The sequence below is a fragment of the Rutilus rutilus genome (assembly GCF_951802725.1).
Source record: "Rutilus rutilus genome assembly, chromosome: 13".
Taxonomy (NCBI): domain Eukaryota; kingdom Metazoa; phylum Chordata; class Actinopteri; order Cypriniformes; family Leuciscidae; genus Rutilus; species Rutilus rutilus.
The window spans coordinates 15,248,622-15,264,963 of NC_140218.1; the positions used below are offsets into that span (position 1 = coordinate 15,248,622).

A 16,342-nucleotide genomic window follows, 5' to 3' on the forward strand; every position below is an offset into this window, starting at 1 on the left:
GCGTTTGTCCCGCGGAATTGGGAGAATCGCCGCGGGTTAAAGGTTTGAAATAGGCTACTACATAAATTATATTCGACAAAAATGCTTGTATTGAAAGGTTTTATATTCTACCAAAAATAAAACTGTGCCTGATGTTAGGTTTTGTGAAGGAGCGCCACCGGGAGCCTTTATTTGACCTGTGTTGTTGGGATACTTGTGGTCTGTTTTTGTTCGGCCATTGGGCTAATTCTGTTACGCAGACCTGGCAACCCTGTACCATCTGATTCAACAGGCGTCCTTGAATGGGAAATCTCACTTAAACCACACGAAATGAGCTAAATTTTAGAAGCTACATGTAAGTACTCTTTAAAGAATCATGGGTAACACTTTATTTTGCAGTGTTCTTGTTACACATGTTACATGTAGTTACTGTAGTAATAACTATAAATTAAACATAATTGCATGCAACTAACCCTAAAACAAACCCCAATCCCAACCCTAATGTAAGTACATGTGGTTAATTATTATTACACAGTACACTGTAACACAGACACCTTAAAATAAATGGTTACACGTCATTGTTACAGTGTAATTATATATTTAAGTACTGAGTAATATTAAGCAACTATATGTACTTACTATAGGGTCAGGGTAGGATTAGGATTTGGTTGAGTTAGTTGGGTTAGGGTTAGTTGCATGTAATTATGCATAATGTACTGTTATTACTATGGTAAGTACATGTAACATATGTAACAAGGACACTGTAAAATAAAGTGTTACCAAATAAAGTGTAATCGAATAATGGCATAATTTCAATATACTTAGCCTACATTTGTAAAACTGTTATGAAATTGCGGCCTGTGGATCACTTTACGTTTTTTTTTTTATGTAATCACATAATACATTAACTCTGAATACATGCACTCTTTTAAAAAAAGGGTTCCTCGAGGTTCTATATAGAACCCTGGGGTTCAGTACTTGGCCAATAGAACCTTTTACCAAAAAAATGGTTCTATGTAGAACCCTTGCATAGCAAAGAACCTTTTTTTATTAAAATGGTTCTATAATTCATGTTTTATGACTGAAGTGTAAACTAAAGATTACACAACACATTCACAAAGCTTTTTGAGTCAAGACCCATGAGAATGACTGCTGTAGTCAAAAACAAGAGTAAACAAATATTAATATGAGCTGTACATTAGCATGAAACTTATATTTCCTAATATATTACAGTTTAACTTTTTGACAAATCATTTTGTGAAGAAAAAAATAAACTAACCAGGAGTTTTCTTTATTTTGTATACCGTATTGTGATGGTTTTAATCTATCGAAGGGAACATTAAAAACAAATAATCGTAAAAATGCTCCCTGGTGGCGTACATGCGTTGCGTTCTGGATTGTTTATATTTTCTTATTTAATAATAACTCGTTTAATAATAAAGAGCCCTAAAATGGTTCTACTTAGAACCATCTAACTTGGATTCAAAGAACCATTTGGGGTTCTTTTTATGGAACCCTTTTAAATGGTTCTATATAGAACCATTTTGGAGTTCCATATATGAAGCGGGTGATAGAACCATTTCTGGTTCTAAATAGAACCATTTCTTTTAAGAGTGTGGGAAGAGATTGCAGACCTAATCAGAAATCAATTGGCAGAAATTAATGCTTACTTAATAAATACAATCAATATATTGTTTTAACATAAATGTAGCATGTGTAGAAAGAAACAACACAGGCCTGTTGTACAACACTAGTCTTCAGGATGTGGGCTTGTCATCAGCAAAGTGTAAAAGCTGAAGGGAAACTGTTGGGACAAGTGTTGGCAGGAAGTGGTTTCTGTATGTTTATTATGTACAGTTTGCCTTTATCAGACCATACACCAGATGACTGCTTCAGGCACAATGCAGCTCAACAGAGGCAAGTATACTCTGCGTTGTTTTGTATTTTAAATGTTATTTTGAGACTGTTATTTTTGATCTTTAAACCATTGTGCGTTTGATATTTAAATGTTGTTATTAAACCAGTATTTTCAGCAGATGATAGGTTTTCATGTTTTACTAAGCGGCTTAAAAGTGATGAATAATTTTTCTTTTAACATATTTTAAATTCACTATACCGTTCAAAAGTTTGATAAAAATATCATTTATAACAATTATAACAACCAGCACTGTTTTTTAAGCAAATCATCATATTAGAATGATTTCTGAAGGATCATGTGACACTAATGATGCTGAAAATTCAGCTTTGCCATCACAAGAATAAATTACATTTTTAAATATATTATGTAGAAAATAGTTACGTTCAATTTTAACAATATTTAACAATATTACTTTTTACTGTAAAAATATATACAGTAAAAACGTATTTTTTTAATGCATGCTTATTTTTTTAAATGAGAGACTACAAAATTCTTACCAACCACAACATTTTGAACAGTGCAGTATATTAATATCTAAAGTAGCTATTTGCTGATGTTGTCAAGAAATAACAGATTCTTATGTCACATACCACAAAATATAATTAAACACCATAAAATGACTTAGTATGTAAGACCTCTTAAAGGTATTGTATGTAATATGTTGTATCTTTTTTTGCCAGTACATTTTTACAAAATTGTGCAGTTGAATATTTTCTGTAAAAACACTCGCACAGACATCAGGAAGTGGTTTTTAATGCAGGTTTCCGGAACACTGGAACAGCCACAGGCCTTCTAACTTGCAATAAAAAACAACTGTTGCGAACTACTTCTAACATCTACTTCAAAAGACTAACATCTTTCATAGAAAATCTTGAATATCGATGAATGTATCAAGTTATTAATAATGATTTTCCTATTGTTATTTTTTTCCAGCTTTTGCATTCCTTTGCTTGGTGATTTCAGTGGGTAAGTGCACTACCTGTTTAAAATGTCATTCAACCACCTCTCAAGGAGAACGTTGTATTTGTTACAAGCACACCACTGCTAGATTAGAGAGTACTCGAAAGGGACACTTCAGAACAAGCTTTAACTGAAATAATAACCTTAGGCTGCTGCTGAGGGCATTCAGAGTGATGATGATAATAAGAACAAGTTCTGCTTCACTCGTCCATCTCAGGTGCGCAGAGGAATCACAGACTGACCTGTTATCTGGATGTTTTAACACACCGCACACGTGAGGGTCCATGCACTCATATCATTCTCCCCTCGATCTCCAGTGATGAAGACCTTTACCGCCAAAGCTTGTCGGAAGATGACCGCATTATTCTTAGAAAGATGAAGGAGAGGTCTGATTATTGATATCTCTTTCTAGACTCATTATTTGACTGGTGTTCTGACATGTTACAAATTGAAAATAAAACAACCACTTGTTCAATTCCACATGCAACATGATCATATATCTATCTATCCATCCATCCATCCATTTATATACAGTACCAGTCAAAAGTTTGGAAACATTACTATTTTTAATGTTTTTGAAAGAAGTCTCTTATGCTCATCAAGCCTGCAGTTAAAAAAAACAAAAAAAAAAAACAGTAATATTATGAAATATTATTACAATTTAAAATAATGGTTCTCTTTTTTAATATACTTTAAAATGTAATTTATTTTTGTGATGCAAAGCTGAATTTTCATCAGCAAGTACTCCAGTCTTTGGTGTCTTATGATCCTTCAGAAATCATTCTAATATGATGATTTATGATCAATGTTGGAAACAGTTGTGCTGCTTAATATTTTTTTTTATAACCTGAGATACTTTTTTCAGGATTATTTGATGAATAAAAAGTTAAAAAGAACTGTATTTATTTAGAATAGAAATCTTTTGTAATAATATACACTACCGTTCAAAAGTTTGGGAACAATAACTTTTTTTTTTTAAAGAAATTAGTACTTTAATTCAACAAGGATGCGTTAAATTGATAAAAGGTGATGGTAACGATTTATATTGTTAGAAATGTTTTTATTTTGAATAAATGCTGTTTTTATGAATAAATGCTGTTAACGTTTTACTCATCAATGAATCCTGAAAAAAGTATTCCAAAAAAATATATTAAACAGCACAACTGTTTCCATCATTGATAATAACTGAGTATCAAATTATCATATTAGAATGATTTCTGAAGGATCATAAGACACCAAAGACTGGAGTACTTGCTGATGAAAATTCAGCTTTGCATCACAAAAATAAATTACATTTTAAAATATTTAAAAAAAGAGAACCATTATTTTAAATTGTAATAATATTTCATAATATTACATATATATATTTTTTTTAAACTGCAGGCTTGATGAGCATAAGAGACTTCTTTCAAAAACATTAAAAATAGTAATGTATCCAAACTTTTGACTGGTACTGTATACTGTGTGTGTGTGTATATATATATATATATATATATATATATATTGCATGTATTGTTTTCAGTAAACTTTATTTGTACTGTATATATTGCATGTATTGTTTTCAGTAAACTTTATTCAGCAGTAGTTGTCATTTCAGTCTTTTACACAGACTTTTATTCAAATAATATATATATATATATATTCATAGAAATATATAACTTTCCCCAGAAATCCAACTTTGAAGATTTTGCTTGGATTGGAAGTCAGATCATCAAGGTACCAAAAATTTCAACCTACTAAAATCACACCATTAATGATAACTATAACAGTAACTATATTAGCGTCCACACCAGCGCACAATATTGTTGTTTATAATTAGTGTGTGCTCGTTAAAAGTTAGATGAATTCTGATTGGCTCTCAATGTTTTTGTCGTTCGTCAGGTCATTGTGAAAGTGATTCCAAGATCGTTTCTCTGTCGTTATCATTACAGTTCCGGTGGACTCATCTATTTATCGTCCTTAGTGTGAACAGGCCTTAAGATTGAAAACAGTTTTTCTGGATCACTTTAAATGTACTTACTGATGAAGAAAAACTCTGAATAACTGAGTTTTTAAAAAATGAATTGGATGAAGTATTCACAGTTCACATTAGCATCACCTGACACCAACTCAATTTGCTGTTGTTTAGGTTGGAGCTGATGTCTGCTAATGGGGGCAGTGTTGAGAATTTCACTCAAACGGTACTGACATTCTTGAAGGACAAGAGTTTAGACGGTCTAGACGTGATTTGGCAGGACAGCCTCACTTCTGACGCGTCTACCGGAAGCAAAGAGCTGTTCTCAAATTTCCTGAAGGCAAGGACTGCTATTTTCATACAAATCACCATTTAATAAGTTTTACTTTAGAAACAACAAATATATAAGTCTTATTTTAATCACAAACTTCCATGTTGTCTGCAGAGTCTAAAAGGCACTTTTGATGAAGAAACGGATCCTCTACTTTTGTCAGTGTCTGTACTAGAGCCCATTGACAACAGTGCGGTCAGTTATGATGAACGAACACTTTCACAGTGAGTCTCGTTCTTATGCACCATTCATATTTCACTTCTGCTCAGTTATTATTAATTTATTTTTCTGTACTTAATAGTTTCTCTCTTTTTTATAGGTATGTGGACTTCATCTCCATTCTGCCTGCTCATCTTGAAAATGATGGACTATACATTGTAAATTGCTCACATTTATTACAATTTGCTATGACAGTCATTTATTTGTTGGGTTTAAAATATACTCTATTGCATCCCGCGTGATGTAAACGAACAATAGGTCAAACACCATTTCTACCACTAAAACCATTTCCCAAAAGGAAAAATTTGCATTTGTAGCATTTGTAACTCTGTTTATACACACTGTGAGAGTGTGTGTTACAAACATAGACTGTAAAAAAATATGGACGTAGTGTCCGTGACGTCACCCGTAGGTTTCTGAAGACCGTTTTTGAAGCCTAAAGTGGGCCGAATTTATTTATTTTTACAGTCAGACAATGAACTGAGGTAACGTGACGGCTAACAGACAGCAGACAAACAGCTAATGATGACTAATTACCACAGCAGCGGGAATCCACCTGTCACTCTAAAGTGGACACCCTTAATTATGCAGAAATTTTAAGGCTTAATATAATTTAAACAGATGAGTTATAAAAAAATTCACCCCCCTCACAGTTGTCATGAAGGGAAAAATAAGCTATATAGACCAAAGCCACTTTTTGCACCAGGCTGTAAACATGTTTTTTTCTGCTGTAAAGTTGGGCATTTTAACATGGGGGAGATACAGATTTGACTCACTTCTGCATCCAGCCTCAAGTGGCCAGTCGATGAATTGCCGTTGAATTCACTTCCGTGTTGGTTTCAAGAGAGAGACAGGGAGGTTGCCGCTTGGTTACAAATCAGGAATGGCGAGAGAACATTGTGCTTGGTACGTTTTTCATCTTCAAACCAAACTCTGGCTAGCGCGCTTCCCATAATGTTTCCGCATGAAGTCAGTAGGCGGAGAGGAGGCGGTCTTTTGTGGTTGTTCGACCACATGAGCGTTTACACTATGAAAGCAATGCGGTCAAATGCGTTTGACTACCTCTGGAAGTGGTCGAAAGTGGACAAGCTCAATAGACCTCGTTTCCACCTGTATTTAGCGTCGTGAACTTGTGATCCGAATGACCAAAGCGCATCTTAATACCAGGTGGAAACAGGGCCTAAATGTTGTTGCAGGATCAAGAAGTATGTAGATCTGTAATATTCATGTAAATCATATGTAGTTGTTACCCAGCTAACAAAAATATGTTCTAAGAGTGTTTTGCTAACGTTCCCATTAAGTTATGAAAACGCTATTTCTAATCGTTCAAATGTCCAGGTTTTAAATAATGTATTAAAAACAACAAAGGCTTATGCGAATTTTAAAGGAACATTCCATTTTGTAATTTTGCAAACTTTATCAGTAGCACCTCACCGCAGTACACGAGATCCATGGGGCGGAGTTGGATCCAGATCTAAGGGGTGGAGATTGGTAGGTTTAGGGGTGGGTTTAGGGATCAGGGGGTGGAGATGGGTAGGTTTAGGTATATGTAAGGTGGAAATACTCCCCCTGTATTTCATGTTCTGCAGTGAGGACCATCTCAACATTATGGGAACGTTACTTTTAAATTATCTCTGAACGTTCTGAAACAAGTAATATAATATTAGAAATGTTAGAAAAAAAGTTCCATGAATGATTTAAAAATAATGTTTTTGCATTAACTTTTTGAGAGCATTATTAAAGACCAGATAACTAATGTTCTATTAACGTTACTGGAAGAACGTTTGTTCATAACTTTGAGAGAACCTTGCCAGAACGTTAGCCAAAGTTCTGAGAACATTCCCTGTTTGCTGGTTAGCACATTAGCATTCTAACTCTATGTTTAACTTATATTTATTTTATTTTATAGAACAAATCAGTCCAACACTGGCAGGATCAGCAAGTTGACCTGCAAAAGCTCAATCTTGTCATGCCTGGTTTTCTCCGGAGGTCATGTGGAAGGCATCATCGTAGACATCATCCCACGCATGATGACGTGAATTCAGAGGAAGGAAAGAAGGATCACATCCATGTTTTGGGCTTATACATGGGTGGTCAGGTAGGCTATAACCATAGATGGCATTAGCTTAGCATTAATTATTAGCTTCCTCAGGGAGAGCTTAGGCAAAATTGTTTAATGATCTGAAACTCTTATCCTTTCAGGTGTGTCAGGTCATTAAAAATGGACAAGAGCAGTTTATTACTTTAACAATTCTTTCAGATGAGCATAGTGTTGTTAAGGAGGTAAGTAAAGTATATTTTTAAATCAGTAACATAATGTAAACTACTAAACAGATAATCAGAAGATACGTGCAAGAAATGATATTGCATTTATTAATGTCCAGGTGCTCCAGGAAGGCTTTGGTGGCATAGGGGTTGTCTTCATAGATCTAGACGTCTTCGTTAACTCCATGTGTGTAAACATTAATCAAGATGAAAGGAAAATTGTTGAATCAAAAGTGATTATGCATTCACATCATGGGCGTGATGATCATCATCACAGAAGGGACCATCACCAGAGCCACCACCATCATCGCTCTTCCCGTCTTCCTCATGGCAGCCATGATACTGGTCACCGTCACCACAGACATCATCCCCACAGACATGGACATCATGGTCATCATCATCGCCATCATCATCGCCATCACCATCCAATAACTCCTCAAAGCAACATGACCCGAGAAGAACAGCAGGGCGTGGAGTGAACTTGCACAGGATGTGTTAATGAAATCCTTGCAAATGTGGTGTTTTAAGTTTGGCAAGTTTAAGTAAGTTTAAATAATCAAACTATATATATGTATTATATAATACAAATATGATATTAATAATACAAAATTTAAACATTACTTTTTACACATTACAAGTTTAAGGTTGTAAGTTAAGTTTGGATTGTAGTTATGTCAATGACATTGCAATTTTTTTGTATTATAGTAATTAGAATAATTTTGTTTTGTTATTTTTGTTTTCATGTTTTCACTAATTGCTTATTATCAGTGGTGGAAATGGCAGAGATTCATTGGATGACCCTAGTTGGGGACATATTTTGTATTTTCAACCATAGATGCAGAAAATCCCACTATATTTGTATGAAATTTGACGCACACGCATTTCCAGCACTGCTTATTATGAGAACGTAACAATATAATCATGCTTTTTTTTGTGTGTTAAAACACAGATATTGTGTTATTGTGTGTCTGAGAGCTTGATATATAACATAAGCTTGATAACAGATAAATACAGCATTATGAAATAAATATGTAGCCCAAAAGTCTCAGGTTTCACAATCTTTTTTCTTGGACAGTAATGCAAAGCTGTGAGAGATTCATGCTTGTGCATGTGGATGTTCCTCAGCATCTGAGTTCATTAAGCTCCAATGCTATAATTGTATGACTGAAATTACGGTTCCAGCAAAAGCTTATTAAAACCAGGCTTGGATGAACCAGAGCTCGAGCCTCTTGAGGGAGACTGGCTTCTGCGTTTGGAGCGGCAGGTGTAGGCATGGCTGGCCCAATGGCGGTGAGATCTGCTTTAGTTTATGCTTGAGTAGATTTATGAGGCTATTACTTGGACGTCCTGGGGTACATCACACAAACACACACACACACACACACACACACACACACCTGGTTCTCTGGCTGCCTGTGGCTCAGAAGTGCAGTGGCACATTGGGTATGTACAAGGATCCTGCTGCTTCAGGCTTTAATTGGGAGCATTTGGAGACTCGTGTAAATTACAGGCCATTCTCTCCTTGTGTGAGAACGCGTTCCTTAATGTCATCTCCGCATCACAGGCTGATGATTGTCATTTAGCATCTTTTAGAGAAGAATGTGTTTGTGTTACTGCACATTGCACATTTTTTTATTTAGTTCCGTTTTCTCCCATAAAAACTGATGGCAAGTATTTAGTAGCATCTTGGCATGATTAATGTAACTTTTGTTCTTTATCTTCTTATTTTGGAACACTATAGAGGCAAATTATCATAAAAAAAAATAAAAAAAATCTAAGATGGTGTTTTCTAAGATTACTTTTCCAATTAATTTTTTTTATTTTTAACACTTATCACAGAGATGTCAGAAAAACAAAACAAAGGACAAGCGTTTTTTTTGTTTATATTATTAATTATTAATAATATTATCTTTTTTTGCACATTTGTTAAACCTTACACTTATTTTTCACATGTGAAAACAAAATGAGTAATAGGGAGCCCATAAAGGGACATGGTGATGGGAAAAAAGATGAGATAGGAAAAATAATTTGTCAATGCTTTTGCATTCACTCGCAAAATGTTTTGCGTTCACCCGAGAAACTTTCCGATCGCTCGCAAATAACAACAAAGTTTTGTGAGCAAACGCAGTTTCTCTAGGGAAAACAAAAGCATTGAAATATATTTTTTCCTCCCATCTTATATTTTTCACCATGTCCCTTTAGGGGCTCTATAGTTCGTTCGTTCGTTCGTTCGTTCGTTCGTTCGTTCGTTCGTTCGTTCGTTCGTTCAATCAATCAATCAATCAATCAATCAATCAATCAATCAATCCATCCATCCATCCATCCACCCACCCACCCACCCATCCATCCACCCACCCACCAATCTGGAGTCAAACCATTTAATATTATTTCATAAACTGTTTTAAATTATGTTTTTATTTTGAGTTTCCTGACTACTTGACATATATTCATAAATGAAAAGTGACATGTTTGTTATCATATTTGAGAATAACCCTGCAGTACAACATGCCTTTAAGAGTTTAATGTCAATTATTTCCCCTCATTTCTCACATCTGCATGACATTTGACTCAAAATGTCTTTTAAAAAAAGTTACAAGATTATTTAATCAATATCCAAGTGTGAGCAAGTGATCCATATCCCACTTTGGGCAGCTATTAAATTATAGTTCCTGCCAGGACACTGTGAAATGGCAAAACCAGGCAACCATTTGTCCGTTTTCTGTCAAGTGAATTAGAGAAGTGGAAATTGAGATAATTGTCTTTTGGGACCGTTTTTGCCTAGTGCCATTTTGATAAAGATACAGTATAGTCCCAATTTAATTGTGTCTTTGAGTTTATTAATCTATAAAACTCATACGCAAGGCTGAAAACAAACCAACAGCACTGAGATATGTCCCTGTCTGTCCTTTCATTAAAATGGAAATTCCAATTTGCAGCACCCTAACAAGCAGCTGACAGCATAAATAAACCACTTCATTTTAGCCCGACTTACAGATGACACACAAGTGCTTTTACAGAATCAAACAACCTTTGGACAGTGATCAACTAGTGTGATTAATCGTACAGATCTTCTCCTGACAAAATCTGTTGTTTACAGAATATGGTGCTATAAATCTCTGGCCAGCGCTGGCCATTACAAACCAATTCTGGACATTGCTGGTTGGCTAATATTAAAATTTATGTTGTCCATTGTCTCACTCCACTGGTCTGATTGCAAATAAATGTTCCATGAATGGTATTAGTAATTAATTTAGGCATAAAATTGCAAAGCCTCTGCATTTGGTTAGAGGATTTTTAATTGCTTAAAGTCCACTTGAGCAACTGGGCCATGCATCATATAGCATACAATTAACTATGTTGTCTGTTTGCGCCAATATGAGAAATGAAATTCTCTGAGAAAAGGGATTTATGCCAGGTTGTTTATGTGAAGTTGCTATGCTGTTCTGAGTGGCGTTTTACCACGTTATGTGGTGCTTTGAGGGTTACTTGGTGGAAAGAGACTCCTTCAGTGTACGTCTGTGAGACCTTTCTCCTCTTTTACTGTCTAGCAGTTGAAAATCATAAGAATCACTCTCAAAAATCACACCTCTCCTTATTAAGCTGAATGATTTTCATCATGTTTGTAGCCCAAACGATGAACGTGGTTTCACTAAGTAAAACATTTCCTGTCCCTAACCCTACCCCTAAACCTAACCCTACCCATAAGATATCCCTAAAATCCGAGAGAAATGATGTGAATAACACTGATGTAGAACCACCTAACTCTGGTCGGAAGCTAAAACTTCGACATAAACTGTAAACGTGTCCCTCAAATCTGATTGGTTGATTGGAATGTTGTTCCAGAATCAACAAAGATGTTGATCCAGGAACATGTTGTACTTTGTGAAATCACGTTCAAAAGGCAGAAACACATGGTACGAGTTTGAAGGTCTCTTTAAGGCAGTGGTTCTCAATTCCAGTCATCAGGACCCCTTGCTCTGCACATTTTGTATGTCTTTCTTATCTGACACACTCAGTTCAGTTCATGGAGTCTCTCCTAATGAGCTGATGATCTGGTTCAGATGTGTTAAATAAGGGAGACATACAAAATGTGCAGAGCAGCAGGTCCCGAGCATAGCTTAGCATAATGAATTGAACCGGACAAGACCATTAGCATCTCTCTCAAAAAAATGAACAGTTTCGATATTTTTCCTATTTAAAACTTGACTCTTCTGTAGTTACATCGTGTACTAAGACCGACGGAAAATGAAAAGTTGCGATTTTCTAGGCTGATATGGCTAGGAACTATACTCTCATTCCTGCGTAATAATCAAGAAACTTTGCTGCCGTACCATGAGTCCAGCAGGCGTAATGATATGACTATGATATGACCCACTATGACTATGACCCACTATGCTAAAAGTGGGACCCCCAGACCCGGAGATCGGCTGAATGGATTCGAAAACGGTAAAACTCAACTGTTTAACTCTGGGGGAGTTGTAAAATGAGCCTATTTCCAAAAAAAGTGGAGTATCCCTTTAAGGTAAGTCAAATACCACCAGGTAACTGTTTCCAGTAATGCAACTATACAATTTCAATCTACTTGAATGGGGAAACATTTACGATCTAGGTATATACTGTTCAGAGTTATAGCATACTCACTTTTCCCCCCATTATATCTCTGTAAAAAGAGATCAGTTGACTGAACTTAAAAAAGTGAGGAAAATTAGTTCACATAACTTAATTTTTTTCAATTATGCATTAAGTTTATTACTTAATTTTAAGGCAATGGGTTTCCTCACATTTTTAAAGTTAAGACAACTGATCACTTTTTACATAGTTATACACATAACAAATTCTCTGCAAAGTGCCATCTGCCTGATTATGCACACTGTCTCTCTCTTGACCTTTGTGTAAACAGTAATAAACCTGTATTCATGAGAAAAGCATTAAGAGAAATCCTTGAGAAAAGAACTCGTCGCCGGAGAAGAAAGAGCTGGCAAGGAGCCTCTGTCTTTCTGAACTGAACCCATTTTTCTTCAGTTGAGCTGAAATGATTGGCAGCATTCATGAAATTCAGATGTTAAAGATATCTTCTTCTAATTAATGCAAATGGTGGCCCGGGCTTTGTTCAGTGGCCGGACAGAAATTTAAACGGACTGTGTAAAGCTGTAAACATGCTCCCGAGGGATCTCATTATCAACTTTATGAAGAGGTCAATGCACACTCTGTCGCCTCCATGCATGTTAATATTGTAACATGCTTGTATGTGCTGAGTGGTTGATTATGTAGTGGGGTGATTTCCATTATTACACTGACTCCAAAAAACGGCTCCATGCTCATAACTGAGTTTACTGGGGTAATGAGTGCGGATAGCTGTGTGTTTGTTTGAATGGCTGTTTGGTTCTGCTTTGGTGTATGTGCCCGTTTTCCCCATCAGCAAATCTGAGCAGCACGCTTATCTTACACATGCACACACATTTGGTGTCCACTTTTACTGTCAATCACAGCTCCATCTGATTATATCGCTCAGCTAATATTTTGTGGTTGGCTGGATCCAATAGAGTGCATGCAGTGAGCACAGGAGGGAATGGAGGTGACCATAGTGAGCCATGCAGCTATTTACTTTAAAAAATGATTTCAGTTGCATGTGAGGTCATGATGGCACATTTTGTGGTTCACAATCCATCCTACTAAAACTAGCTGTTCAGAAACCTCACGTGGTAATCAATGAAAGTTCATTTTCTCTGACCTTTAGACCCGATAATGAGGCAGTTATTTGTGTGCTATAGTGTTAAGTGATGTGAACCAGCAGTAGCAGAATATATAGGCTATATATTGTATATAATAATAATATTGTTATTATTTTACACAGGTCAAAAGGAGTAACCCTAACAAAGCTTCTTGATACTCAAAAATTCATGATATTTGTAAAAACAATTACATTAATATGACTTGTATGGAAATATGAAAATGATTAATATTCAAAGTGAATGGAAAGTTTTAGCAATTTTTAGGCTACATGGTGGTTACACCACCCTCACATTTTTAGAGTTTGCAGAAAATGGTATAAACCCAGGCCTATACAAAAATGAAAGCAAAGACTACATTTCTAAAAAGTGACACATCTCTTTTATCATCTTAGGCTTTATTGTTTGTGCCTTATTCTAACCATATTTAAATAAAAACCTTCTACTTAGTGAATCCAGCGAGTGTAAGAATAATAATATATATAAAAAAAGAATAATAAAATAGATCAAATATGATCTGCAGTGTTTATCTGGACCACTGGAGGGCACTGTGGTTCTGTCAAGTCAACCTGGAGAGTTTGAGTAAAACTTCAATGGAGAGACTCGTTTGTGTTCTGAAGGAAGCCGCCACACAACTTCGGAAACATACGGTTTAAAAAGTTTGCTTTTAAATCACAGATGTAATCTCAACAGTATACGTGAGTAGGAGATGGCTTACAGACGGGATCTCTCTGTGTTAAATGCGAGTGGGTTCCCGAGAGATGTCAAAGATGCAAATGCACAAATCAGGTAAAATCATCTAATGAGACTGAACATTCCCTGGAGACCCGATCACTTTGGTGCATGTTCGGCTTGGGAGTGGGATGATCTAAGACTGAGGGGACTCAGGGGAGAGGGGAGAATTAAAGCACAGGTAGCCTATTTGAAATCCCCTTTTATCCAATTAAAGTCGAAGCGAACATTTAGATTTTTAAAAGGACACACACACACACACACACACACACACACACACACACACTCAAAAATGTGATGTTAATTTTCACAACAGTTACACATTCGGATGTAGGTACGTTATTTGAATATCCGTACACATTCCCATTCGTTTCCTTTGGATCTACTAAAGCTTTGACCTGGGCTGCATCCGAAATCTCACACGTCCATACTTATAGCAGGTGAAAAACAGTATGTGACATAAGGGTACTATATGGTTATCAGGACCACACCTATTTCTCACGTGGTCACGTGTGGTCCGGATAACCCGGATAAATTATTTATGTGTGGTGTGGTCCGGATCATAGGCTGTTTCTCAATTCAAAGAACGCAGAGAACAGACTTGTGTTCTCGTGGAGACCGGTCTTGCCAAGCTTCCTTGGAAGAACGAACTCGGAACCGGCCGCAATGACTTCTGGGACACCAGGCGAGTACTAGCTCAAGTCTGCATTCGATGCATCCTCGGTATCAAGAACACATCCGGGTTCTTTCATGCGTCCTCTGTACTTGCGTTCTTGAGAATTGGGTCTGAACTTCGACGGTTAATGATGACGTAAAACGAGAACACAAGGACGCAAGATCGCTGAAGAACGCATATTGAGAAACACCCATAGATATCATATATAAACGCTAGATGTCTTATGGCGCAGTCACTTCCGGCATCATCCCTCGGCCATCTTGTCACAGTGCTCTGTGCATTAAGGTGAATGATCAGCACGCACACAAATCCTCTTATCTCGCTGAAATCTTGACGGATTTACAAACGGTTTGGTTTCTTACAAACGTTATTAACGTGGCTATAATTCCGAATGCTTGAACATGTATGTTATAATTTTTCATATGTATGCAGTGTATGTATGCAGTGTCATAACTACATCTCTGACGTTTATAACAAACCAAACCGTTTGAAAATCGGTAGAAAAATGAGCAAGTTATGGTTATTTAAAAGTACATGCACCATTGAAGTAGTGAGCGAGTACACTGTGGCAAGATGGCCGCCACGTGCGGACGTCGACCTCCATTGGCCAGCAGTGCGCACGAGACATCTAGCCTTTATATATGATATCTATGGTCCGGATAACCCAGGCGGCAAGGAAGTCGACCGGAAGTTGAAGCCGGCCGCGTGCCACCATCTTGTAGCAGAACTTCACCTGCAGTTAGCATCCCATTGACTCCCATTCATTTTGGCGTCACTTTGACAGCGAATAACTTTACATCTGAGGCGTTTGAAGACTCCATTTGTCCATTATTTATTTCTAAAGAAACACGACAATGTATAAAATGCTCCATTACCTTGTATCTTATGTTATGGCCTCGTAGAAGCAGTTTTTGTAAAAGTAGGCTAACGATTGCGTCATAACCACGCGACTCTCTGTAGCACAGTAGAGAGATTACCGTATGGACGGGAGGAGAAGCTCGCGGGCAATCGGGGGGACGTGGAGGCAAAATGACAATATAATTAATCAGAATACCTAGCAAAAGTTGCTCCTGCTCCTAGCTCATGGACACCTCCTACTCACGCTCTCCGTCTCTGCAAGATTCGGAAGGGAATGATTCAGATTTCTCTTGGCACAGCTACTAGAAGACAGACGGGTTGCTCACGTGGCCTGTGTAACGCTTTGCTCGGTTTGAGTCTGTGCGTCAGATACGGAAGTGCTAAAAATGGGCTTCACTTGTCTTAATTGAGTTCCAATGGGGTCGCTGTGTCCATTTCTTTTACTGTCTATGGGATAACCCGACATAAGTATGTACGAATTCACAGTACTCAAAAGAACAGGCAAAAAGTACCCGGATTACCTACTATCCCATGAGGCCAGTGGAAAGGATATGAATGGCAATGAAGCGATGCAACTGACGGTAGGTCACGTGATAATGACAGCATGGCGAATATAATACAGTACGTCCAGTTTACACTCATACTATGTATATAATACTTTTTTACACGTCGTGAAGTAAATACTTATTCAAAATAAGTACCTACACACGAAAGTATGCAA

At 36.7% G+C, this 16,342-nt stretch overlaps 1 protein-coding gene across 3 annotated transcripts; it reads left to right on the forward strand.

The window, feature by feature from the left end:
- Positions 1 to 8,671, forward strand: LOC311302709 (acidic mammalian chitinase). Of its 3 annotated transcripts, none has more exons than XM_084428721.1 (11): positions 1 to 334; positions 1,837 to 1,896; positions 2,831 to 2,863; positions 3,075 to 3,243; positions 4,526 to 4,573; positions 4,986 to 5,151; positions 5,257 to 5,366; positions 5,462 to 5,519; positions 7,271 to 7,459; positions 7,564 to 7,644; positions 7,746 to 8,671. In XM_084428721.1, the coding sequence occupies exons 2-11, from the start codon at positions 1,863 to 1,865 to the stop codon at positions 8,103 to 8,105; spliced, it is 1,248 nt and encodes a 415-aa protein (XP_084284847.1). In that variant the 5' UTR covers positions 1 to 334; positions 1,837 to 1,862; the 3' UTR covers positions 8,106 to 8,671. The 3 variants fall into 3 exon arrangements, with proteins under 3 accessions (XP_084284847.1, XP_084284848.1, XP_084284849.1); XM_084428722.1 differs by having other exon boundaries at positions 1,851 to 1,896; XM_084428723.1 differs by having other exon boundaries at positions 17 to 42.
- Positions 8,672 to 16,342: the final 7,671 nt, after the last annotated feature.